The sequence below is a fragment of the Acinonyx jubatus genome, chromosome A3 (genome assembly GCF_027475565.1).
Source record: "Acinonyx jubatus isolate Ajub_Pintada_27869175 chromosome A3, VMU_Ajub_asm_v1.0, whole genome shotgun sequence".
In the NCBI taxonomy this organism is placed as follows: Eukaryota; Metazoa; Chordata; class Mammalia; order Carnivora; family Felidae; genus Acinonyx; species Acinonyx jubatus.
The window spans coordinates 10,410,954-10,426,459 of record NC_069388.1 but is presented as its reverse complement, the minus strand read 5'-3'; the positions used below and the strand labels follow the sequence as shown (position 1 = coordinate 10,426,459).

At 52.4% G+C, this 15,506-nt stretch overlaps 1 protein-coding gene and 1 long non-coding RNA gene across 3 annotated transcripts in view; one reads left to right on the top strand and one right to left on the bottom strand.

Moving 5' to 3' along the window:
- Positions 1-15,506, bottom strand: part of ATP9A (ATPase phospholipid transporting 9A (putative)) — a 125,910-nt gene that overhangs the window by 51,860 nt on the left and 58,544 nt on the right. For both annotated transcript variants that reach the window (XM_053199819.1, XM_027046627.2), the window contains exons 8-13: positions 14,195-14,275; positions 13,328-13,403; positions 7,526-7,602; positions 5,450-5,610; positions 4,322-4,464; positions 3,259-3,371 (exon numbers count right to left, since the gene is read on the bottom strand). In XM_053199819.1, the coding sequence (XP_053055794.1) occupies positions 3,259-3,371; positions 4,322-4,464; positions 5,450-5,610; positions 7,526-7,602; positions 13,328-13,403; positions 14,195-14,275 (651 nt within the window). The remainder of the gene's footprint in view (positions 1-3,258; positions 3,372-4,321; positions 4,465-5,449; positions 5,611-7,525; positions 7,603-13,327; positions 13,404-14,194; positions 14,276-15,506) is intronic.
- Positions 323-9,429, top strand: LOC113595727 (uncharacterized). The gene is made up of 3 exons (XR_003416316.2): positions 323-748; positions 1,282-1,720; positions 8,412-9,429. It is a non-coding gene; the product is annotated as an uncharacterized LOC113595727 (long non-coding RNA).

The following is a 15,506-nucleotide window of genomic DNA, read 5'->3' as shown; positions in this document are numbered from 1 at the left end:
GCTCCAAATACTGGGCTTCGTGAAACACTGGCACAAAAATCCCATTATCCAACTCTAAATTTAAGTGAGTGACTGTAATGGGCTCAGGAGAATCTTTTCAGGTGGTGGGTATATTCCAAAATTGGGTTGTAGCGATCTAATTTAGTTATAGTTCCACAACTCTGTAAACTTACTAACAAAGTTACTGAAAGGGACACAACATAGCTGAATTTTATGGCTGTTTTAAAAACCCAGGAAAGCCTCCATAACCCCATCACAAAAGTATTTATGTGCTCACTGCAGGATTTTTAGATGTCGTGAGAAAAGAAAGGACACACCTCGCTGAGGTGGGCGGGTACTGTTATTCTGAGCTCACTCCAGTCTCCAGACAACCTAACCCTATAACACCCAGGCATTTTAAATGCAAGTCCAGGACGGGCAAATCAATTCACGAGCTTCCGCTAAGGAAGGGGTGTGGGGTAGAGTTCATGGTTAAGACGCATCGTTTTCTGCCTTTTAACACTTTACTATGAGTGCTATCTGTGCTAAGGTGAAAATGGACCATAAAAGCTGAGCTACGCAAATATCCCTGAGAAGGGATGGTTTCTGTAAATACCACAAGCTCATAAAAGCACCACCAAAATGCGCCAGGCTTTATCTCCTGCCGGGGGACACGCACCGTGACCGTGAAGCTGTGCAGTGTAATCATCAGCCGGCCAGCGGTGCTGAGAAGGGGGCTGGAGAGGCAGGGGTGTCCGGCCAGGCACTGGTAAGCATGAGATCCCACATGGTGGACCCCCTCAGGTGGGGCCCGGAAGGCATTTGGGGGCCGATGGTTCAGACGGAAGAGTCCCTTCTGAGGCAGCTCCCCTGCCCTGGGGGGGGGGGGGGGGGAGGGAGGAGGGTGGGCATGAAGGCCACGCTTGGACCACGTGCAAGTCTCAGCCCCAAGAGGGAGCTGATGGTACAAGGGGGACCCCTGATCAAGAGGAGAAGCAGGAAAACCGTGCAGGGGGGGTCGGGAGGGAGACTGTAGACAGCCGAGCAAGGGAGAGCGGAATTTCGCTCTAGCGAGTGAGAAGGGTTGGGGTGCAGACAGCGAGGGGGAACACCAGTATCTGCAGAGCAATGGAAGCCGGGGGGGGGGGGGTGAAGGGACCGCCTAGGACGGAGGTACAGGAGCTGGGACAGAGCCCTGGGGGCACCGGTGCCACAGAGGAAGACAGGTCAGAGAGAGGGGCAGGAACGGGGGTTGGCTGTGGCCTTTCCTTCCTGTCCAACAGAGTCCTCGTGATTTTTTAGGAATCCTAAAGTACATCTTTGAAAATGGTCCATGGATCCGTTTGGAGACAAGCCACAAATGCCCACACGGGGAGCCTCAAAGAAACTACAGGAGTTTCACCACTGACTGTACAGGAGAACGTTACATAAATCCAATTAACTGTCCTCCATTTAAAACCCACTCCCACTTCCCAGCTGCATCTCCTGCTCTGCCGTTTTTAGGAGATAACCTGGAAACCCAGGCATGCCTACCAGCGAATGTCCTGGAAAATTAAATGCCCAGTAGAACTGTGCCATGCAGTACTCATGGATTCCACCTTTAACCCCTGTAGAGAAATACTTCCTGCACATTTCTAACTGGATTTCTGACAACAAAATCATCGTCTATTTTGACAAATTTAAGTAAAACAGGGCCTCTTTCTTCTCCTCTCCAAACAAGAGCCACAACATGTACCTGCGGGTAAGCACTTAGCCCTGATGTGTCTCAGAATTACCAAGGCATCTGTTGGTATGTCATCTTATGTTTTGTTTTTTTTTTAAGTTTATTTATTTTTGAGAGAGAGAGCGAGTGAGCACAAGCAGGGGAGAAGCAGAGAGACAGGGAGAGAGAGAGAATCCCAAGCAGGATCCACCCTGTTAGCACAGGGCCCAACCCGGGGCTCGAACCCACGAACCATGAGATCGTGACCTGAGCCAAAATCAAGAGTCGGATGCTCAACTGACTGCGCCAGCCAGGCGCCCCCTCATTTTAAGATTAAAACACAGAAACCCAGGGGCGCCCGGGTGGCTCAGTTGGTTGGGTGTCTGACTTCGGCTCAGGTCATGATCTCATGGTCCATGGGTTTGAGCCCCGCGTCGGGCTCTGTGCTGATGGCTCAGAGCCTGGAACCTGCTTCGGATTCGGTGTCTCCCTCTCTGCACCTCCCCCACTCAGTCTCTCTCTCTTTCTCTCAAAAATAAACATTAAAATTTTTTTTAATTACACACACACACACACACACACACACACACACACACACAGCAGCCCAGCCCTCCCCTAATCATAACACATCAGAATCTCTCGGGTATCCCTTGTTTTTGTTCCATTTTGTATTTAAAACGTCAGCAGCAATTCCGAGGAACCGAGGTGGGAGCCACTGGTGTGACTTTTAAGGAATGTTAGCAATACCTTTCTGTGAAAAAAGGATCGATTTTGAAAAACTCTGTGGGAAAAAATGTGGGAGCAGCAGCAGAGCGGAAGGCCGTCTCTGACAGGCTACTCTCCCGCACGCGGTCGCGGGGTTGACAGGGAAGCTGGTCGGTGACACTGTTTCAGGAGCAGGTGGCTCATTCCCGCTGCGTTGGCTCCTGACCAGGAACAGGAAGTGACACGAACCAGGAGGCTCTCAAAGCTATTTCTGGCAAACAAGTTTCTCTTAGGTTTTTCCTAAGAGCCGTAAGCGTTTCCGTAGAGCAGGTTAACTCTGGGAAGGAGGTAGATGGGGGAAGTCTCAACTGCAGTTTCTTTTTTTGTTTTTAATTTTTCTTTAACATGTATTTATTTCTGAGAGAGACAGAGTGGAAGCTGGGGAGGGGCAGAGAGACAGGGAGACACAGAATCCGAAGCAGGCTCCATCCAGGCTCCGAGCGGTCGGCACAGAGCCCGACACGGGGCTCGAACTCACGGACCGTGAGATCGTGACCTGAGCTGAAGTCGGACGCCCGACCGACTGAGCCACCCAGGTGCCCCTCAACGGCAATTTCATCCAAAACACAAAGGACCGAAGGTCACCATGGGTTTGGAAGACGAGGTGGGGGCGGGGGGGGGAGAGCGGGAATGACGGCGAACAGGGATGTGATTTCTCTCCCGGGTGATGAAGACGAAACTATAAATAAAGCAAAAACCACTGAAGGGCACGCTCTAAATGGGCGAACTGGACAGTGTTACGAACGACAGCTCAACACAAGTGTTAATAAATGCAAAGGAACTGTTTCAAGTGTCAAAACAGAAGGGTTTACCTGGGTATAAATGCTAAAAATGTGGCTCTGTACTTCGTCCATGGAGTCGAGTCCATAGGCCACGGTGCCCAGATGGAGCCGTTTGAAAACCATCTCATTCTGGGTAAGGGTTCCTGAAACACAAGACAAATCGAGTAACTGTGCCCACATCCTGGGGCTGTCGTTCACCGTGACCACGGCTGCCGTTTCCTGAGAGTTTACTGCTAGGTGTTTGCGCTGGCCTCCACACTGCCCCCGCCGGGCAGACCTCTGTGTTATGTGGCCTGCCCAGAACCTAATTCCTTTTCTTTTGAAACGGCATCCTGCGGTTCCATGGGGACACGACCACCGTCCCTCCCTGGGCTGGTCAGGGTGTCTGACTCATTCCAGCGGCCAGGATGGTGGCCCAGGACGTGCACTAGATTCTATGCTGAAGGCGTCTGAACCTCGAGCAGACAGATACCTGGACAGAAGACGAACAGAATCAAGTTCACCCCAGTGACGGAGTCCTACAGAGACCTGCTAACATACCCAGAAATTCTCTGGTTCTGCTCCCTCCTGAAACCTAATTTCTCTCTGATTTGGTGAGCCACCCCAGACCTTTGTAACGGACGCTCTCTTGTCCCACGGCCGCCAAATGGTAGAGATGAAGTTTAAGCCCAGGTATCGCCATGCCCCCGGCCTTGCTCTTAGTCACTCTGATATTAAATTGCAAAGTATTTTGGGGTGTGGTTACGAGGGCCTGAAGCCAGACTGCCTGCTCTGTCGCCCTGCGCTTCTGACAAGGCAGTAAACCTCCCTGTGCCTCATTTCCTCGTCTGTAAAATGGGGATAAAAATGCCCACAAGATTAGGTGGAGGATTAACTAAACAAGTATAAATGAACACCCAGAAGAGCGCCCCGTGTGTAATTAGTACCGTGTAAGGCTTTGCTGCTTGACGATGGTGACGACCATCACGGTCACCGTCACCAAATAATCAGCCCTCATCCAAAGGTCCAGGAGCACCATCTCTAACACCTCCAGAAAGAGAATCCAGGCACCCGCCTCACCCAGAAGCCTCAGAAGGCCCAGGAAACAGCTCACCTGTCTTGTCTGTGAGCAAGTAGGAAATCCTCCCCAGCTGCTCGGGGATCGTGCTGGAACGAACCACGGTCCCGGGGATTTTCGAGTCCCTCCGAATCACCCAGCTGTACACGATCTTGCCCATGTCCAGGTTGACACGCAGACTAGTCAGAAGACCAGAGCAAACAGGTTAATAACAGCACATATGCGAGGTTCCTAGGGTCTCTGCAGATGGCGAGGACTCTTAACACGCATCTGGGCTACAATATCTGGAACCCCTGCCTACAGACGCGCGTCTTCGGCTGAATCCCCATATCTGACAAGAGTCAACACCGCTCTCAGATAACTCACCACCCAAGTTTTCACTTTTGTGAAGCGCTTCTATTTTGGACTAAGATAAGACACTGAAAACTTTAAATGCTTTTAAAATACTGAAACGGTAGTTGTCTTAGTCCTTTTTTTTTTTCCTAATTACTGGTCCTCTGAGCCAACGTATTTTGATAATGTGCTGCTCTAACTTGTGGCAAAATCTACGTTAACAAGTTTACTACTGAAACCAGTCCGTGCACAGCTCAGCGGCATCAAGTATGATCAGCCTGTTGTACCACCGTCACCCACCGTCCGTCTCCAGAACTTTCTATCTTCCCAAACTGTAATTCCATACCCATGAAACAACGCCCCGTTCTCCCCTTCCTCCAGCCCCTGGAACCCACCAATCTACTCTCCGTCTCCCTGAATTTGACTGCTCTAGGGAGCCCACAGGAGGAGAATCACACAGATTTGTCCTTTGGGGACCGGCTGGTTTCCCTCGGCACAGTGCCTTCAGGGTTCATCCCTGTTGTGGTCCCCTTTGAGCCCGGACTCAGGACCTGTCTCAACACAGCACTCCCAGCAGCCACTCCCAACCTCTTGAGCCGGCAGGGGAGACAGGACTCTGAGCGGTATCCCTGGCATAAAGCAGGCAAGGCAAGATCTTCCGAGCAGAGACTGATTCAGGAAAGGATGCTTCAGGGAGGAAGGCGCCCTCCCTCCTGATGCTACAGCCACAGAGCACGGCTCACATCCTTGACCCTGACAGTTCCCGGTCATCGTTCTTCAAAGGGACCACGAGGAAAGAGAAGACAATGTCATGGCTCATCCTCTGCTTACCTGATGGGAATGATGTTGGAGAACAAGAGGAGGAAGCGGATGATCTGTAGGTACCAACGACCGGCAAAGTGCTGAAGGGCAACCATGACGAGCGACACCACCACCAAAGCACCAAAGAGGATCTTGGTGAGGCAATTCACTTCCAGGTCAAACAGGCCAATCTGCGGGACAAGGCACAAAGGAGAGCTAGTGGATGCTGGTCCACTACCCGGAGAACTGGTCCTCCACTCAAGAATACCTCCACCCCGGTGAGTCGGTAGGACCCATCAGCCCCCGGAACCTTTGGTTGAGAATACCGGGCTCTGTGGGCTGGACTTCCTAACAGACATCCAAAGAACCTCAAAGAATTTGGATTTCAATTTTTTTTTTTTTTAACGATTAAGAAGAGTTAGACTTGGGGCACCCAGGTGGCTCAGTCGGTTAAGCAACCGACTCTTGACTGTGGCTCAGGTCATGATCTCACGGTTCGTGGGATCGAGCCCCGCGTCGGGCTCTGTGCTGACAGCTCAGAGCCTGCTTGGGATTCTCTCTCTCCCTCTCTCTCTCGGCCCCTCCCCCACTCGTGCACAGACTCTCTCTCTCTCTCTCTCTCAAAAATAAACTTAAAAAAGAAAAAAAAGAATATGGGGACTTGCAAACATATAAGCAGGTTACCGCTGCATTTGGTGGCGCTCTGTGTGGCATGACCTCTGCCATCCGCCACTGCCGCCTGTAAAATGACTCCGCCCCCACCTCTCAGATCTGCACCACACGCTGATCCAGCGCTGCCTGAGTTCAGGGCACACACACCGGGGGCACCTGACGTTTAAGGGCTGTATTGCTGAACACGAGGATCTTACCAACTGCGTGTTTACGCTAACGTGTATGTTAACAAAAACGTAACTGGCACACCAAAGCCAGAACTTCACAGAAACGTGGCCCAGGGTAAGGCTGAGACATCAAACAAACGGCCTTCCGGCTGTAAGGACGGTCATGACGGTGAGTGGCATTCGTTCACGGTGTCGACAGAGGAAATCGTTCTGTACTTTCTGGCTCCTCGAAACTGGAGGAGGGGCCGGGCTGGGAGGGCAAGTCACGGTGCGAAAGAGGCGACAACGGGGCCGCCACCGGGCAGAGGGCACCGTGGACCGCGTTTGCCACAGCCGGCCGTCAGCGGGGTGGGGGAACCCGAGGCTGCCCCCTCCTCGCTGTGCGGCTCGGCCGAACGCGGTGCTTCTCAAGGCCACCGCTCGGCTCAGATGAGCCTGTGGAAGTGCCTGGGCTCAGAGGCTGGGGTGAGGGGCAAGTGGGATGTGGGTGAAGAATGGAGAACACACAGCACACGGTAGGTGCTCAACACTTTTAACCTACGAGCTTTAACATTTTTATGAATTCACATACATACGTACGCATACCTGCTTATGTGTTACATGAACGCATCTGTAGGTACATAAACACACACACACACACACACACACACACACACGCACGTGCACCCGTATATGAAAAGGCGGTAAGTTTGTATAAATGAAATAACACTGTTAGGTGTTCCTACCTTGATTTTTAATTTTTTTTAATGTTTATTTAGTTTTGAGAGAGAAAGAGCATGAGCAGGAGAGGAGCAGAGAGAGAGGGAGACACAGAATGGGAAGCGGGCTCCAGGCTCCGAGCGGTCAGCACAGAGCCCAACGCGAGGCTCGAACCCACGAACCACGAGATCGTGACCTGAGCTGAAGTCGGACGCTCAACTGACCGAGCCACCCAGGCGACCCTACTGTCTTTAAATCTAGCTCCTCGGGGGCGCCTGGGTGGCTCGGTCAGTTGAGCGTCCGACTTCAGCTCAGGTCGCGGTCTCACAGACCGTGAGTTTGAGCCCTGCATCAGGCTCTCTGCTGTCACAATGGGGTCCGCTTTGGATCCTCTGTCCCCCTCTCTCTCCACCTCCCGTGCTCATGCTCTCTCTCGCTCTCTCTCTCTCAAAAATAAATAAACATAAAAAGCCAAAATCTAGCCCCTCACCCAGCCAACACCAATCATCAAGATACATCAAGTCAAAAAGTTCTGACAAGGAGATGCGTCTTAGGACCACATACACACCTTACTTCGAGGATTTGAGGTATTCATGACACTCCGGAGTTCTCTGCCCGTGTACAGAACAACACCCACAACGGTACCTAAAACCAGGAAAGCATAATGCAAAGGGCCGTTAACAAAGACGATGATCTATGGCCACAGTGACCAGTATGGTAGCCATGTGACCAGTGGCCACATGAAGCCATTTAGATTTAAATGCAATTGAAAGTAGTATGTGAAATACAGCTGCCCATTCTCACTCCACGTTCGCCAGGTTCAAGTGCTCAACAGTCACGGCAAAGATACAGAGCACTTGCACCGTTGCCATAAGGTCCGCTGCTCAGTGCTGGTCTGTGCGGCCCAGCAGCCTGGGGGGAGTGGAGGTCTGTCCTTTGTGCCTCTGCCCTCAGAGGTCTCCAGAGGTGCCTAGAACATTCCTATCTTCATAAACAATTATAGAAGTTCAAATACACACTCTTCTTATTAGAGCATATTCTTCCCGCTGAGTCCGATTCCTTTCAGACACTGTGTCTTAACGAGACTACTGGGGGGGGGGGGGGGGGAATGTCTGTCCACAAGACAATTCTTTCCTGAGAACTCCCCTGCTCCCTCTCACCCCCCCCCCATACCGCGCTTTCTAGAAGTCAACAATTTATAGGAGGAACATCAAAGGCTAGCTGACATTAGAAAAGATGCTCAACTTTGTGAATCATCAAAGAAATGCAAACTAAGCCATTTCAATCCCTATCACAGCAACAGAAATTCCACAGCTTGAGAACATCCAGGGTCAGCCGAGAGGCGGAGAAATGGGTTCTGCCGCACATGCGGTTGGCTGGAGCGTACGTTGGGACAACCTGTTTTGGGGTGAAACTGGCAAGATTAAAAATTTACCACTGTCTGCCCTTTTCAGGGTATGCCGTGACAACTCTCAACACGGTGGGGAAGACAGACAGCGAGGGAGCAAACGAGAAACAGGTAGTCACGGACAGCGGCAGGTGCCATGGTGAAGTTCAGGCAGAAGAACGGGAAGGGAGGCCGGGGAAGGCTGCCGGTCTGTGCCGGGTGGTCAGCAAAGCAGTCTCTGAGTTGAGGACACCTGAGCGGAAGCTCGAACCCTGAGAAGGGACCAGCCCTGCCAAACCTCCAGGGAAGATTCCCAGGAGCACAAGCAACCTAGTCTCTGCTGGAACATCTGAACTCTCCTCCCTCAGAGGGACATGCAAAGCCTCAGAGAGCCTCAAACAGAGTTGGTGGAAGGGCCCGAGCCCAGGTGAAGCACAGGGACTGTGTCCCCGGGACAAAGCCCTGGGAGGAGACGCCGAAGTCCCCCTTCCAAGCTTAATGCACACGATGCGGTTCCCTTCCAGGAAGGCTCAGCAGACGGCAGGCCGGGGAGAGCTCCCTGGAGACTCCCTGGCAGATGGCAGGCTCCAGTGACGCAGGCCTGCGGCCGCGGAGACAGTTAGACTAGGGGTGGCCACGCAGCCACTGCACCCACTCCTGCACAGAGGTGGTGGGTCTCAGTCACCGACGTCCAGGGTCCGAGAGGGTCCTAACAACTAGGGCCTCTGAATGGGTCCCCCGCTGGCGCCAGCTGTCCTCAGTGCCTCCCAAGGCCGCTGAAAATGGCCTCCCCCCACCCACCCTCCGCCTGTGCTAAAGACCAAAACCACCTCCACAAGATCCAAAGGCCGGCCACTGTCACCCAGAGAGAAACCACAGACCTGTGCTGGTCTGTACAGCACTTTAAAGGTTTTGGATTCGAGGCGCCTGGGGGCTCAGTCAGGTAAGCGTCCGACTCTTGATTTCGGCTCAGGTTGCGATCTTGCGGTTCGGGAGCTCGAGCCCTGCTTCGGGCCCTATGCAGATAGCACAGAGCCTGCTTGGAATTCTCTCTCTGCCCCTCCCTCTCCGTCTCTCTCAAAACAAATAAACCTAAATAAATAAAGGTTCTGAATTCATTGCCAACTTTGAAATACAGGAGTTTTCATGCAAAAAAAATTAAGGGGCGCCTGGGTGTCTCGGTCGGTTAAGCGTCCGACTTCAGCTCAGGTCACGCTCTTGCGGTTCACGAGTTCAAGCCCCGTGTCGGGCTCTGCGCTGACAGCTCAGAGCCTGGAGCCTGCTTCGGATTCTGTCTCCTCTCTCTCTGCCCCTCCCCCATTCGTTCTCTCTCTCTCTCTCTCTCTCTCTCTCTCTGAAACATAAATAAAAACATAAAAAAAAAGAGGGGCGCCTGGGTGGCTCAGTCGGTTAAGTGGCCGACTTTGGCTCAGATCGTGATCTCGCGGTCCATGAGTTCGAGCCCCGCGTCGGGCTCTGTGCTGACAGCTCGGAGCCTGGAGCCTGTTTCGGATTCTGTGTCTCCCTCTCTCTCTGACCCTCCCCCGTTCATGCTCTGTCTGTCTCTGTCTCAAAAATAAATAAACGTTAAAAAAAAATAAAATAAAAAAACATAAAAAAAAGAAATTAAGAATTCTGGCTTCTCGCGGAACATCAGAAGATGTGGTGACACTGGGTCTGCGTTTGCCACCGTACTACCAGCAGGTGTGACGCACAGGCACTCGCTTCAGCCAGGGGAGGCCCTCGGCTCATCCTGGTCCCCACGGGGCCCAATCAAGCCCTTCAAGACTCTCCGACCAGAGCCCCTCCACCCCCCACGCCTGACCCCCACTTCCTGTGCCGTCAGCTCTCCTGACCTTCCACACTGTCACCCTGTGCCATCCGTCTGCGGAGTCAGACGCGCCCCCGTTTGGCCAGCTGGTTTCTTTCCCCAAGTCACACCGCTGCGGTCGGCTTTCACACGGAGTTCTTCCTAACTCTCCACGACAGCGCGGTCCTGGGGTCAGCGCTGCTCTGTGACCCCTTTGTTCCCCATCGGTGACAGGACAAATGCTACCCCCTGAGCGCAAGCCTTCAGAAACGTCTACAGCAGTCAGATGCTGCTGCAACATTCAAGCATGCGACCAAAGGACGTGTCCCGCCAAGCCTTGGGGCGAGGGGCACGTGGCGTGACTGCATGTGGGTCACACGGTGGCCACGATCAACCCGCCAGGCTGGGGTCAGGGGAGGCAGCGGCACAACGGACTGGAGAGTCTGGGAAGAACCGGGCTCCATGACACAGCCGGGCCACCTGCTCTGCCAAGGCCCCAGGCCTCCCCCCCGCCGTCCCTTCCGTGTCTCACTCCAGTGACTCCTCAGCCAAGCGGCCCGGTGGCGGGTTACCGTGGCAACTGCATCCTCTACAGATTGATGCCGGCCAATGCCACTGGACCCTACATGCTGCCTGGCAAGTTTTCTTTTTTATTTTTTTTAAACTTTCAAGTGGTAAGAGCAGAATGACCAAAACACAGGAGTTAGACTCTACAGAGAACAGAAAAGTAAAATCTCATCTAATCAAGGTCATTAAGGACGGCTGTTTCTTGAGTTGAGCACCAGGAAGGAAGTGGCTCGTATGTAACCTCACATTAGAACCACAACGTAGTCAGAGAACTACTCACTGAGAAGCAGGGGAAACTGAGGCCAGCTAAACCAACAGTAAACGTCCGGCTTCTCAGACTCACTCGAAAACCTGCGCCCGCTGAAGGGCTCGGCAGATGCTGCTACCGGATCGTTGAAATCACTGCTCTCTCTGTTCCTACAGCACCACTCACAAACGGTCTGAAATTTTTTTCTCCCCTCTTCAAGGTCCCAACTTGCTTTCCACTCTCTGCCTTCCGGGAGATGACCTCCTAGGCTGTGTGACCTTAGGCAAGTTGCTTAGCCTCTCTGAGACTCAATTCCTCTTCATTCCATTAAATCCTCATTTAATGCTGTGAGACCAAAACAAGAGAATGACAGCAAAACACTCTGTAAATAAAAAGAGCCTGGTAAGTAAAACTTATTGCTGTTCATCTCTGAGATTAAGGCTGAGAAGCCTTTTCCACCTCAGACCCTCCACCTCAAAATCATAATCTGTATGAAGTTTAGAGTAAACTAGAAACACCACAAGGGTGGAGACAAGAATCTTCTGGAATGCTACCACAGCACCAGGCCCTAGCAACAGAGCATGGCCGCATTCCATAGAGGTGCTTGATCAAAGCCTTTTGGGGGCACCTGGCTGGCTCAGTTGGTATAGAGCACGCGACTCTTGATCTTGGGGTCGTGAGTTCGAGCCCCACGTTGGGGAGGAGACTGGACTTAAAATAAAATCTTAAAAATCCTTTAGGGGCGCCTGGGTGGCTCAGTCAATTGAGTGACCAACTCTTGATTTCAGTTCAGATCGTGGGATCAAGCCCCGGGTTGGGCTCTGGGCTGAGCCTGGAGCTTGTTGAAGGCTCACTCTCCCCCTCCCCTCTGTCCCTCCCGCCCACTCGCACTCGCTCTCTAGAATTAATTAAATTAATTAAACTTTTAAAATAAAAAATAATTACTTGTTAATAAGTGACTTCAAAGTGGAGAACAACTGGGAAGGAAGAGTAAACCAGTTCTGAGAGATGCGTGGACAAGCGGGAGGGGAGAGGCCAGAGGGCAGAGCCTGAAGGGGAAGGGGCTCCTGCAGGGCCTGGTGGGCGTGGCCATGGGTGTGGGCGGGGATGCAGGCGTGGCCTCGGGCCTGGCCAAGGTATGGCCGGCAGTGCCCAGTGGCCACGCTGAAACTCAGGGACCCATTCCTCACTTGGTTAGTCATCAGGAGGATTTGAGACATCCCGGATCACGCCGTCAATACGGGCAGGCAGCGGAAAAGGAAAAGGTCGGAGCACCTCAAGGGAGCGCTCAACTCTGCCCGTTTGCGTTAAGCGGAGCCCCTGCGGAGGGTGAACTAGCAGCCCCGTGTGTACTCTGTGCTGGTCTGTGCTCGTCATCCACAGGCCTTGTCGCAGAGGACCCTGACCAAGCATCTGCTGTACTGAAGAGCCACAGGCAGCGTCAAAGGGAAGAAAACAGGCTGGCGGGAGGGACATGTGCGTGAAAAGGGAAAAAGCCAGACGCCAGCAAACAGCAAAGACAGAAAGTTGCCAGCAGTACAACCATACGTTAATAACAGTGGATACTATTACGTAACATACGTAATACAGTAAGGACAGCTGCACCGTAAGTTCTGCTTCTGGAGCAAAGTGCCTGGGTTCAAGCCTCCACTTTGCCTTTTACCTGCGGTGTGACCTTGGGCAAATTACTAACCTCACTGAGCCGTGGTTTCCTCATCTGCAGAATGGGAATGATACCGGCACCTTCCCTCACGGTAACGTTGGGAGGGTTAAGTGAAGTGTGTAATGCACATAAAGGGCTCAACAAAGTGCCCGACAGATCAGAGGCACCCCACTAAGGTCAACTGCGGCCACCGCAGACACCTCAGCCCCTGGAGCCCCTTCTGCCCAGTTTCATCCCAGTGTTCACAAAACTAAAAGGCACCAATTTCCACGGCATCTTGGTGTTCTCAACACCAAGGCTCCAACTCAGGCCCATGGCCTTTGCCTGGGCACCACGGCCCCTGGTCGGGCGGGGCCAGCCCCGCAGCCCCCACGGACACAACTTCCGGCCAGAACGCCCAGGTTGCCCCAATTTCTGGTACAGATTAGAATGTCAATCTCGGGAGGCAATTAAGGGCTATTCCCAGAGCGGACGCTGCAGAGAAGTCCACTGGCACAGCAGATTCTCACAGACGTCCGCAAGTGTCCGAGGGCCAATTAGACGCCAGTTCGATTCCCTGGAGGGGCGCGAGCAAGTGGAAAACACCATCTGACCACGACTAATTTTCCCAACTGACAGATGATTATTCTAATTACACAAAAGGATTTTCTTTCCTTTTCAAATTGCTAACACATTCCTCAACAAGGGCGCCCTTACCCGACGCGATGACGGTGCCGGCCCAGAGAGTGTTCTCTATGCTCAAGCTCTCGCTGATCGGAGGGTCGCTGTCCTCCTGGAAAAGGCCAACGGACACGCATTTGTCTACCAAGGTTTGGGCAGAATCCACAGGCTGTTTCCAGCTGGCTCCTCCCAAGACAGGAAGCGAGGAGCATCCCTATTCGGATGCCTGCAGTTCAGCCAGGAGAGAAGGGCCGAGCTCACAAGCCACCCTCCTGGGTGTTTTTATCCCACAGTGATAGGTGAAAAGGGTGGTTTGTGACTGAAGCCGGACAGGCTCCTAACGCTGAAGAAATGGCGTACAAGGCTAGAAATAGAATGCAGAAGCCAGTCGAACAGAAACAGCCCTCTGCTGGCCAGCCCTACAGCTTCCAGAAGGAGACCATGGATTTAATTTGGAGTCTACAAATCTCCTGTCCCAGATTCTTCACAGCATTTCAGCCCAAATTTAATTTCTATTCTGAAAAGTTGGGACGTGGCTTAAAACTTGTGATGGAGGCAGACGGGGCTCGTGCGAGAGTGGAAGGGGTCACGGATGCATCTGAAGGGGACAGAAAGAGTGCTTTCAGAGCTTTAACATTAATCGTAACAATGCTCGGCTCTAAGTTGTCAGGTAATTCTAGCTGGTCAGAGGCTGGAAGAAAATCCAGCCGGGCCGATCTCATTGAGAAACACTATGTCAGCTTTCAAGGCCAGGGTGGGGGAGGGGGGTGCTTCTTAAGGGAATTTCACCCCCACCCCGAGCAAAGCTGCTCCCTAACAAAGACCTGTCAACACCTCTTTGCAGGTCTGTTACCAGCACAACTCTATAAAGGCAGGATTCCGTGGTGAGTGAGGCTTACTTACTCTGGTAAAAGTTCCCACAAAGTTGTGAATGTCGATATTGGGTTCTTCTGCGTAAACATAGGATCGGATCTGAAGAAGGTCCTGTTCAACAGAGGTAACGTTTTGGAGTTAAAAACAAAGTTCGCGGGGCACCTGGGCGGCTCAGTCGGTTGAGCGTCCGACTTCGGCTCAGGTGGTGATCTCGAGGTCTGTGAGTTCGAGCCCCGCGTCGGGCCCTGTGCTGACAGCTCAGAGCCTGGAACCGGATTCTGATTCTGTGTCTCCTTCTCTCTCTGCCCCTCCCCCACTTGTGCTCTGTCTCTCTCTGTCTCTCAAAAATAAATAAATGTAAAATAAAAATTGTTCTTTGAAAAGTTTGTAATTAGAGAAGATTTCGGGAGGCACCCACTAGTTTTCAAAAGCAGCTGTTGCTCTCAGACAGCAAACAGGCTCTCAAAATTACAGGGCAGGTGGAAGAAGGAAGAAAATGTTTCTATTCAAGAAGCTTAGGAGTTGCCATATCCCAAGACACCCTGACAGAGTCTGCTGTGAAGATGCCTGTTTATCTGTGGACACCCAGTGTTTCCCAAACTGGTTTCCCACACCGGTTTTGCTACACTGTGCTTTACAAGAGCTGTTGGTACCAAAGAAAATACTTGCTCAGTCAACAAGGGGCTACTGGGCACCTGCTCTGTGTAAAGCCCTGGAAAAGACGGAGGGGTGAAAAGCAAAAAAAGAACACCTCACACCCACTAAGAGGGCTACTCTCAAAAAACAGAAAAAGTGGGGCACCCGTGTGGCTCAGCCGGTTAAGTGTCTGATTTTGGCTCAGGTCATGATCTCGCGGTCCGTGACTTCGAGCCCCGTGCTGGGCTCTGTGCTGACAGCTCGGAGCCTGGAGCCCGCTTCGGACTCTGTCTCTCGCTCTCTCTGTCTCTACTCGTCCTCCACTCCTGCTCGGTCTCTCGCTCTCTCAAAAATAAATGAACATCAAAAACAAACAAACAGAAAACAGTGTTGGTGAGGATGCGGAGACGCTGGAAGCTTGTGCACCGTTGGTAGGAATGTGAAATGGTGCAGCCACTGTGGAAAGCAGTATGGTGGGTCCTCAGAAACCCTGGCACAGAATTAGCACATGAATAGCAAGCCACCTGCTGGGAACCGAAAGCAGGGTCTCGAAGAGACCATGCGCCCGGTCCATAGCATCATTACTCACAATTACCAAAAGATGGCAACAAACCCAAGGGCCCATCAATGGATACGTGATACGCGGACGAACGAAATGCGGTGCGTACACAGGACGGAACGTTGCCCAGCCTTAAACAGGACGTTC